General features: G+C 38.6%; 1 protein-coding gene across 5 annotated transcripts in view; it reads right to left on the bottom strand.

Moving 5' to 3' along the window:
* Positions 1-1,159: 1,159 nt before the first annotated feature.
* wizb (WIZ zinc finger b) overlaps positions 1,160-11,728 on the bottom strand; it is a 63,155-nt gene continuing 52,586 nt past the window's right edge. For 4 of the 5 annotated variants that reach the window (XM_088343519.1, XM_088343528.1, XM_088343535.1 and 1 more), the window contains exons 16-17: positions 8,093-8,276; positions 1,160-6,764 (exon numbers count right to left, since the gene is read on the bottom strand). In XM_088343519.1, coding sequence (XP_088199645.1) covers positions 6,449-6,764; positions 8,093-8,276 — 500 coding nt within the window. In that variant the 3' untranslated portion in view covers positions 1,160-6,448. The remainder of the gene's footprint in view (positions 6,765-8,092; positions 8,277-11,728) is intronic. The other variant, XR_015851286.1, reaches the window with a different exon arrangement.

Raw genomic sequence — 11,728 nt, 5'->3', positions numbered from 1 at the left:
ATGCTTAATTGCGGTTAAGATTGTCGAGAAAAAAATGATCAAACCTCACATTGTTTATTTGCTGTTAATAGTGTCAATAAAATTGTTCAAACCAAAACCACGGAGAACCGTCCCCTTCTTCCTCCATATAGCTGACGTCATCAAAGTCGTCTTCCCCAGTATGGGAAAGAGACTATGTCACATAGACGTCGTCCCACGCTCCCTCATTCAAAAACACGCTAGCAACACGCTCGCAAAGTAAAGTTTACGTGCAGTAGCAGTTTCCTTCTTTATCGGACTGCTCGATTGCATTTAGCTTGAAAGCTGCGTCATTTGCCTTTCTTTTTGCAATTTGCATGGTGAGGATATTTCTACGCTAATTTAATTTGTGCACAAGCTAAGAAGTTGCAGTCTTCCTCGGCGCATATATTCCACCGGTCTAAATCTTACCTTTTGTACTCGAGAGCCTCTGGCGGCTGTTAGAAAAATTACACAAATTGGCCGCATCACTGAATAAGCAGCAGGGTTGAACGTTTGGGAAAAAAGTAGCGGCTTATAGTCCGAAATTTACGGTACACTATTTCACTGAGAAGAAAAAAATGTTTTTTGTTAAAGTTGGATATTCTACAGAGAAAGTTTTACTTATAACATTATTTCGGATTATTTATACAGTAGGAATCAAAAAGACAGCTATTATTTTGTTCAATGTTAATCAGCCAATACAGAGAAGGCATTTTTTTTTAAATTGTTATTTTATTCCAGTTTTTGTACGTTATTTTTGTTCTACTGTTTTAGGCATAATAAAGACTGTTGAGAAAACTCTGAGAAGTTGAATTTGTGTATTTGGTTATATAGTTATTATTTTGTTATAAAACTGGATTTTCAATCCATATGGAGGAGGCTGACTGTAAATATATTATTGTGATAAGGCATCTTTGAGTGAACTTCAAGTATCCTGAGGCCAAGTGTCCTCTTTTTTAGAAATCAAAATATGGTTACCCTATCTTAAATATGTTTGTAATTAGCTTAAACAGTTTGCAAAGGCCACTAATGGTGATATTTATTTCTCCATTTTCCGATCTGTATGTGATGTGCTACTAAGGGTAATGGTCCTCAGTGAAAATTAAATCATACCTGTTAATTCGGTCACACACATTTGAGTCATAAAACATACTGACGCCCTCTAGTGTTCAACAGAAACTACAAACATGTGTGATACAAATAATTTATATATATACGAAAAAAAGAAGAGTCTAAAAACATGTTTTGAAACAAAAATCCAGTTTATTGTTGTGGAGTTGATTCAACTAAAACTGTACAGTTCGACTGTTTTCTCCCTCAAATATCTTATTTTACCTTCTGCTGCCACTTTTACCTTTTTTTGCAGCTTACTCTCAGACGCAGGCTCACATTTACTTTTTTAAGCGGAACACTACTCCTACAGTAATGCAAGAGTGTAAAGTTGTGCCATTTAAAAGAATCAGTGGGTGCTTTCTCCACATACAAATATACAAAATAAAAACATATTCCTCACACTCATTCATTGCAACAATCTGACCAGCACCAATATTTTATGCAACAAAAATTTGAAAAATGTTCTAATATTCATTTTGCAGGAACGCAAGTACAGAAAATCACATGGAAATAAAATACATAGGACCCAAAGCTGAAATCAAGTCACAATGACGAAATCAAGATCATTTTTTGTACTACTTAGTAAATGTACTGAATTAAAAAAACAAAAGCAGCACCTTTCATTTTTCCTCTGATTTTGTAGCCCATAGTTCAAAATTTGACATATACATAAAAGGCTTGTTTATGGGTAAAACGTTCACAAATCTGTCAATAATGGTGGGTGAGCAGTTCTACTTTGTAAAGACAATGCACCATTTGGCTTTATTTTTTACAATGCATTAAAACATTTCAATCAACTTGTCAAATAATGTTAAAAAAATAATAATTTTTGTACATACATATTTGACTTCAGATCATTAAAGGGACAGTGTGTGTCATTTAGTGCCTCGTAGTAGTTAAATTAACTTAAAAAACATATTGTTGTAAATAATGAGCAAAAGTACATGAACTATTATATAAACTTGCATTATAGGAAAAATCATGTGCTTTGGTCAGAGTCTCAGTAGTTAATTATTTTTTGTGCTTTTTAACATTTGTTTTCGGTAGCTCTACATCAAAATGTTCAAAGAGCCATATTAAAGCCCGCCAAAAACATTTGGAGCTGCAAAAATTTACAAGATTTATATAAGCCTTATAAGAAAGGCAACACATACTGTATATTTATACTGTATGTACAGGTACATACATTGGAAAACGTTTAGAATGTGTTATGTTTGACTTCCTACAGAAACCAAAATCATTTTCCACTATCAAACAGTTTTGAAATAGTGCCAGAAGGCACCAAAAAGCCGCGTGCAGCTACACAACTGCTGTTTGCTGACCCTCGCACTAAACAATCCTGCAACATGTGATTTTAAAATATTACACATTGTCCCTTTAAAAATCGAATTAAAAAAAATGTTGCTTTTGTACTATTACTCAGTGCCGAACTGCTAACATATCTGGTAATGCCAACAGCATATTAAGAATATCATGAAGTTATATAACGTGTATTTGTGTCCATACACAGGAAAGAGGAACTTTTGAAGCAAACAGTCGAGTTAAACATGGACAACACCGGAACAAACTTTGAAGAATCAGGCTACTTAACTGTTTTTCATTTTGATATGAACACACTCAAGAATGGACGCGCAAAATCACAAAAGTTTTTCAGAGTCCTGGCTTGGATTGAAGTAGAGTTTCTGTTCATGTTTAAACATTTCAACTGGAATCTGTACACGCGAATCCCATAGCGTTCCACTAATACCACGAAGCTCCACCCAAGTCAGATCGGGGTCACCAATTTTTAGTCTAGGGGTCTATGGGACCTTGAATGCTTCCTGCAACAACTGATCCAATGTAAACACATTTTACAGAGGCAGGACAGGGAAGTAAACAGACTGTTTGGCACACCCAAAATCCAATGCATACACTTTACATCATAATCCCACGACATACAATCAGAAGTCTACATTTAAAGACACAAAGATGTCCCATCAAGCATTTTGACTTCTTTTTTTTTTAATTGAAAAACTAAAGCATATTTCCATGTACAGCAACTGCTCACAGTATTATAATATTAACTGCTACCTTATCTAAAGCGAGGCAATTGAAGACGTTTTGAATAACAGTGAGATATGAGAGGCCGTTTGAGAAGTTAATCATACTTGCTCTCACATGTCAGACTCTCATGCAGACACAATCAAACCCATGCACAAACAATACCAGGGCCTGCCTGTGCCCCTTTGTCAGCCCAGTTGTTTTATACACAAAGCTAGCCCACTTAGCTACGGAGGACGAAATTGTAATGAATAGATTAGCAGCAAGGTCGTAAGATGCCTTTCTATTGGGAAGAAATTCAGGTGTATGTTGAGCTAACAATATGCAATTTACCATTTATTCAAAAGAGAATTATATAAAGATTCTGATATACAGTAGATGACGATATATTTGCCGATGTACGGTATCAATAATTTGAAAACAAAATTGCATTCGCCTTCCCATCAGATTGTTAGGCTTACACTAAACTCATATTTCTTATGAATTAGTTTCACTACACACATTTTAATTAGGATACTTAAAACATCAATAACTTCCTAAAAGCACTGGTCTCTGCAACTTTGTTAATGGCCATGTCATTGTCAATAGACATGAAAATTTCCTTTTCAGTGCACATCAGCATGAAGGCCTCAACAACTCCCTGAGACCGTGAGTTTCATAGCCTACTTTTCACACATTTTGAAGCAGAAAAGCTCCGCTCACATGCAACCTCAGTACAGGAAAGTATTGTTTATTTGTATTTTGCAAAATCAAAAGGAACTTATATGCCAGCCCAATGAGATGGTGGGCATCTGTGAGGAGGTTATATTGTAAGAGGACCAGGTAAACACAGATGAGACCATTTTTGCAGCAGGTGCAATAGCTAAACAGGGGGAACAATATAATGATTGTTTTTTTTCTTTTACTGTATGTCAGCCACTTGCGATTAGTGCCTTACTTGCAGTAGAACACCTCAGATTTTGTGAGAAATTTGAAGGCTGCTGTCGTTGGTAATTGAAAAACATTTTCAGCTTTTGTTTTTGAGGATGAGCAACAAAATCAGTCTCCTCATCTAAACTAGCATCTGCCTGAGTCTGGGTGATCTCCTGCTGCACTGCCGTTGTGCCCTTAGTCTCTAGCAGACCTCTATCATGTCTTAATTTCGCACATTTGGTTGAGTCTTCTTTTAACACATTTCTTTTTTGTTTACTGGCTTTTTCGGGTCCACGTCCCACCTTTCTGCCCTCCATTGTACCTGACTCATATAATGCGCACAGTTCTGTGTTTTTTTCACAGCTACAGGAAAGAAGAGTGGTGGTAGGCCAAGCAAATTTCAAATTTGGGAGGGGGGATTTCCCCAGATGGTAAAACTCACTTCGTCTGCTGCGATGTCGAGGTTGTGCTGAATGTGGCCAAATAACTGACTAGAGAGTGAATTTTTGAGTTAAGTTAGACAAGGCAAGTGACAGATACTTGTTAAAAAACGGTTTTCATCCACACACACACACACACACACACACACACACACACACACACACACACACACACACACACACACACACACACACACACAACTATACGCTCTCCTACACACAAACACGTGCGCATGCCACTATAATCTCTTATACACACACAAGCATGCCACTATACTCTCCCCTACACATACACACACGCCACTATACTCTCTCATACACACACACACAAACTATTCTCTCTCACACATATTACTACTCTCATGCACACAACATATACACACTTATCGGTGTGTATTGCCATGGTTACCAAAAGTACCCAAAGTAAAACAACTCTGAGAGGCGAGGTGCGCTATAATAGTATGTTTGAGAGAGTCTAGTTGTGTGTATGAGAGAATAGTAATGTTTGCACATGTTTATTATTGTACCTGTTTGAGTGTACGACTGTGCATGTGTGAAAATATAATATTATCTATGAAAGCACTTATGATTGACTTCTCAAATGGCCTCTCATAGTAAGATAGTATTAGGTTCCGATCATTATTATTACAATGATAAATGACAGTTATCTACATCCTACTGATAGTTCTGCCCAGTATTTGGCTTTGTTAGGTCATCTAAATGAAACATTAGGACAGAGCTGGTCATCCAAATAGCCTGATGACATTTCAAACTACTACCACAAAAATACAAATATAGTTTGTCATTAAAAACTAAGCATGATCATAGTTTGTACAGTCGTAATCTTTGTCTTAGATCTCAGTAGATTGTGCAAACCTAATGTAGCTGGGCACCCACACGTGCACACACACACACACTGCGCCTAGGGAAAAAGCGCTGAGTTCATCAAATCATCCAAAATTCTACTAAACTTTTATCATGGCCTAACTTACCACATTCAGGTGAATAATAAATAAAGAATTGTTTATGGTTAAATTCATTTGAAAAAGGCAGGAATAAGATGCTAAGACTGTGAAATGGAAAGTTAAATGTTAAAAGTGTAACAATGCATGTCTTTGTTTGGTTCTAAAGGCCCCTACAATTATTTTAAAATCTGCACAGCAGCAGTGGAATATCAGTGGAATACAGTAAACTGGGACAAACATTTAATTAATGTGTGCAAAAAAATGTTATGCTACATTCAAGCAAACATGTATATTTTGGGGTCAGTATTAAATGGTTTCCCTTTGGGAGTGTGCTTCGACTTCTTGCTCTTTTAAAGGAGATACGTTAACCACAATTTCACCCAATCGATTTTTTTTACTTTAAGCATAAGTGCTCAGTGTCTATGTCAAAGGTGCCACGTATGTTCTACACTAAGTGCCAAAGTGTATTTAAAGTCTCTGTCGCAAGACTGGTTGGATTAAGGAATCTCTTTACAGTCTCAGCTCGAATCTTTCGGGCAAGACCAATGCTGCCAGCACACTCTTACAGTAAGAGTGATGGTAGAACTGGTACAGACTCTCCAGGCAGCGCAAAGTATTTGAGAGGAAGGGGACTGTAGCATGTGTGGGTTAGGGGGCATCAAACCCTTTTATCACCCAATAAATGGGTGCTGGCGTACAAAGGTCCACATCAACACCTTGACATTCAGTAAAAAACAGGCAGAATAATAGTTCATCTCTCCTAAGAAACTCTGCTGCAATCGCCCTTTAGCCAGGGAAGGACCATTCACATGGTAACAAGACTTTTTAAAAGTCCAAAAAGCTGCATCAAAAGGTGCTTGGGGCTTGGCTGGCTCTTTGGCCTCCACCAACTCTTCAAAGTGTTTCCCTTAAGGAAATATAAAGCTGGAAAAATGGAGGAAAGTCCTAAAAGACCAAGTTTGGGGTTGCTTGGTGCTTTTACACTACTTGAGCAGGAAGGGGCATAGGAACCGGGGTGAGGGATTCCTCCGGGATCTTGACTAGGTCTTCCTCTGGACCAGGTAAGAGGGGATTGGCAGCAAGGGATCGAGTCACTGTGGATGTAAAGGGGGTTGTAGAGGTGTCGGCAGCCGAGGCCCGGCGGACCGGGGCGGGGTGTTTGGCCGTGACTTCAGCACAGCCCGCCTTAGAATCTAGTGACTGGCTGTAGTTCATCTTGAAGATGTGTTGCTGGAGATGCCGAATCCAGTCCTCTTGCACAGAGAGCGGACCGTGGAACTCCACCTCGCAGAACCTGATGAGGATTACATTCAGTCAGTTAGTTTCAATTTTTTTGGGACAGTGGCTTTTAACCAAAAGGTTTGTAGAGTCTGTCTCAGGGTTTCAGTGGAGCCTCTGCCGTGGGAGTCAGGACACATCGACTCATCATGTCTATACGTAATGACATGTTCCACTTTTGCCTGATACGAGACTGATATCCAAGGCTGTTCACATTTGATATGGATATTGAGACAGCAAAAGTCAATGATGCAGCAAAAGTCAATGATGAATCGGGGCAGCGTCGTCGGGTAACCACTTCCTGTGGTATGTCTTGGGCAAGTACAGCCGGGTGGCACCCCTTTGGGTAGAGGTTTGTTCCCCCACATGAAACAGATGGTTTTCATGGTTACTAGTAAGCAGCCTCCTGATCTGACACAGATGCAACACCTTTAAAATCCGGTCGTTGTTTCAATAAGTATCTATGTAATTTATTTCAAATAATGTAATTATTTTTGAAGGAACTCATTATTTTTTTCATCCATCTAGTTATTTGTTTTTGTTTAAATACAGTAAATGAATAATTTGATTAAAGATACAAATATATAAGAAATGCAAAGTCATTTACAGGACAAAGAGCCTTTGAGCCTTAATTATGTAACAAAAGTAAAGGACATGTTCAATAGGCATTATATCACTTGTGTCTTTTATATTTTTGTTGAAAAACAAACTTTGTGACGATAAATTAGTATATCAAAACTTTAAAAAAAGAAATAGAAAGTTGACTGCATTTGAATAGCGCTTTACAAACCACTGAGGACCTCCAAAGCGCTTTACAATATACATTCACACACACACTCACCCACTCACCGATGGCAGAGTCAGGGAACATTCTGTATTGTTCCAATTTTATTGGTTCAGTGTCTCTCCCAAAGACACTTTGACATTCAACCCAGAGGAGCTGGGAATCAAACCTGCGACCTCTATAGTCCCAAGGTGACTCTTCTACCTCCAGAGCTATTGTCGCCCCAAAAGTAATCTGCTGCCACCTACTGATATGGATGAATGTTACAGTTACTCAACTGATCACTGGAAGAAAGGAAATACACTGAATGTCATGCCAACTGACTGAACAACAAAAAAAAATACACATCTTAATTCATATTCACGTTCAAATTCACATTCACATTCACAACTCCTATGTCTTCATCCTGACCCGCAGGAGTCAGAACAATCATCAGTAAACACATGTTTGGATTGGAGGTAAACTGATAAGTCTCCCAAGTGAGTTTCCACCCCAACAAATACCTAGTGTAAACATTTGCAGTTCTGATGAGAATATTCCACAGCCATATGTTTACTCACCGGCACTTCAGGGTGTAGAACTTGCCCACTAGCTTGACCAGGGGGTAGGCAGGCGGCTTTGGCACTAAAGAGGGGACTGTGCTTGTGCGTGGGGGCTTGGCAGGATCGTTGTTCCTTTCGGTCCCCTCGATACAAGATGGGTGCTTGAAGGGCCGACGTTCAAAACCTTTGCGCACGGGGGCTTCTGTTAGTAACAAAAAAAAACTATTATGATATGATTGCATCAATTACCTTTTGGATCTGGCTTAATATAAAAAATATAATATATAACAATAATATAAATAATTAATTAGTACCAAAAACAGGATTGGTATTGAATCCACACTAGAGGTAAGATCGGGCCTAAAAACATCCAGCCTGACCAGACCATCGGGTATTAAAGCCCAAGCCCAACATATTAACTTGATTGGAGAAAACAAACCAGAATTTTCATATATTATTTGTGAGCAATCTGGGGGTGGGTGATTTTGGCTCTGATTAAATGACTCAGAGAATGAATGGTGTGATTCAATCTAACAAGTTAAACATAATTTCTTAACATTTACAGAAATATCTCTATGAAACTGGAAACTTAGAAATAGCCAATAAACCTACCGAATAAAATGAAGCCACTGGGTTAATGTCTAGTCGAAGAAAAAAATGCCCATTGGCAAAAAGCTGTCAAACACGGTCAAGAGGTTCGAGATCTGACACTAGTACGCCATAATGGCTCACAGTAACTCAAGAGCAGCTAATCCCAAGGTGGAATCCTTGGTTGGAGGAGCCGGTCATCTACCATTGTCAATGTCCGTTGCATAAATCAACAGCAAATGACAGGCTCTGCCAATAAGAATCCAAGCAATTTGTGGACCACAAACTTATTGTAGTGATGCAACTATGGATTAAACACACAAAGGTAATTGCAAAAAGCATTTGATGGATATTTTAGGATTCAGCCTGTTGTTAAAAAACAAAATTATATATATATATTCATAACCAATTTCAGGGTATGTAAACCTTTTCTTGTAGGACCTTGGAGAAACAAATAATTGAATGACAGTTGGAAAAATAAAACTTTAGTAAGAATGTTTCAACATTTATATCAACACAAAATATTTACAAAATATTGGGTCGAATTAAATAGACACAAATGGGGAGATGCTTTCACTAGAGTTTCTCTCATAGTGTAAAAAATCCAGTCTGGGTCTAGTCACAGTCAAAGTCAAGTCAAGGGAATTCTAGAAAGGAAAAATACTACTACGTGATCAATGATGGTGAAAGGTGGCAGGGTGTTCTTTGTTCAAATTGGGTGGCTCGCCATCAATAATAAGCTATGAAGTCCAAGGATCGAAGGATGACCGGAGCTCTAAAGTCTACATTGTAAACTATTGGGGATACAGTTTCCAGGAAGGTTCAAAAACCTGACTAAGCTATTGGGTCTTTCCTGATTGGAAAGTGCGTCACAGGGATTCCCAATTATTCAGTGGACTTCTTTTCTTTTTTTTTTAATCTCTCATTGAGATGTGAGGATTGGGATTGTGATATCTTTCTAGCGGTGCTAAGCCCAAGTGAGTTATCGCAAGCATGATTTCTGATCTCCTCCTAAATAAAACTTCTGGTTTCCAAAATAAAATGGACTCAAACGCAAAATACAAATAAACAATACAAATTAAATAAAAGGCTTTTGTTAACTCCCTTTTCCCAGGGGGTTACATTATATTATATTAATATATGTATTCCATTTATATATTTCACCCGACAGCTTCCTCAATTTTACATTGATTAAACTCCTAGTGCAGAAGTGGGCAAACATTTAGAGTTACGGGCCGCATTGATTTGAAAAAAAATTGCACAAGGGCTGGGCTGGAGGAAAAACATATAGCCGATTGATATATAGAATTTTTGTGAATACCGTAAGTCTTTAAATCCGATACATGGCAATACATGAGAAAAATAGATCCACTTTATATTGTTTGCATTTACCTGCGCAAGTTGTTTTAATGTCGATTTGTTTGCAAAGAGACAATATCATCCAGTTGGTATTGAAACACATAAGACAGACAAATAAATATGATAATTTTCGAATGAGAATATTTAACGAAAGTAATGACAAAGTCATATGTCCCTTAAAGCACTAAATTTGATCATTTGCAGTGAAAAACTCAATGCAATAGGACTACTTCAAAAGTGTTTTATTGCATATAATGTATTATTTGGATAAATCAAATGTATTTAAAAAAAACATCATCCATTCATTATCTGCACCGCTTATCATCAGTAGGGTCGCCGAGTGGCTGGAGCCCATCCCAACCATCTTCGGGCAATGATCATTGGACACACTGAACTGGTTGCCAGCCAGTCGCAGGGCACACAGAGATAGACAACTCACTCGCTCATTCGCAGCTAGGGACAATTTGGACCGGCCAATTCACCTGCCATGCATATTTTTGGAATTTGGGAGGAAACCGGAGTGCACGGGGAGAACAGGCAAACTTTGCACAGGTAGCTGGATTTGAACCCATGACCTCAGAACTGTGCCGCACACGCGCTAACCACTGCTCCACCGTGCTGCCCTTTGAGAAAACAAATACAGAAAAATGTAGCTAGCTATTTGAATGTTGGCCATGAGCGCAATGAAAAATATAGTTTTTACAGGGGTACACAGGCTAAGAAATCCAGGTGATTGCAATTGTATTGCCTTAAACCAAAACTCTTTCTTTTTTTGAGAATAAAATAACATCGGAATGGGCGTTTCCACAAATGCTCATTGTTTTATATATGTTAGTAAGCATACCACTACAATGGGTGGTTAGGAGTGGCGTGTGGCTTTGGCAACATCCAGTGGACCTATTTAATACTGCAGGTCATTGACGAGAAGCGGCTAATTTTGTCTTATGCTTCAGCATCCTCTCACTATGTCCAATGCTACATGGTCCTATCAGTGCGTTACTCATAGTACATTTTGCTACCCTGGTTTAAACTTCAATAAGAGATGAAATATGGTGGCGGCCCGATAAGGCTCGTTTGGCGACCGCTTTCTCAAATGATTTAGTAACCGACCTGAATTCAAATTCTTCTTATAGTACGTTATGATAACACTGATTGATAATATCCATCCATCCATTATCTGCACCGCTTATCCTCAGTAGGGTCGCGGGGGTGCTGGAGCCCATCCCAGCCATCTTCAGGTAGTGGGCAGGGAATCCCCTGAACTGGTTGCCAGCCAGCCGCAGGGCACACAGACAGAAAACTCACTCGCTCATTCACACCTAGGGACAATTTGGACCCGCCAAATAACCTGACATGCATGTTTTTTGAATGTGGGAGGAAACCGGAGTGCCCGGAGGACACCCACACAAGCACGGGGAGAACACACAAACTCCACACAGGAGGTTCGATCTCATGACCTCAGAACTGTGCCGCACAAGCGCTAACCACTGCGCCACCGTGCTGCCTAATTGATAATAATAAAGGTTTATTTTCAGACTGGGGATGAAACACAAATTCAAACTTATAACAATAATTTAGTCATTAAATAAATCCAATTTATAATTTATGATTGCATGATGCCGTGTTATTTTATATTAGTGTTGGACTTGAAGCAAAATCTTACTTTTTTTGTCCAAGGGATAACAGATATATTATCAAACACATGAT

Source organism: Urocampus carinirostris, chromosome 1 (assembly GCF_059441175.1).
Source record: "Urocampus carinirostris isolate Australia breed hairy pipefish chromosome 1, RoL_Ucar_1.0, whole genome shotgun sequence".
NCBI lineage: Eukaryota > Metazoa > Chordata > Actinopteri > Syngnathiformes > Syngnathidae > Urocampus > Urocampus carinirostris.
The sequence above is the reverse complement of the archived record's forward strand: the minus strand, read 5'-3'. Positions and strand labels throughout refer to the sequence as shown.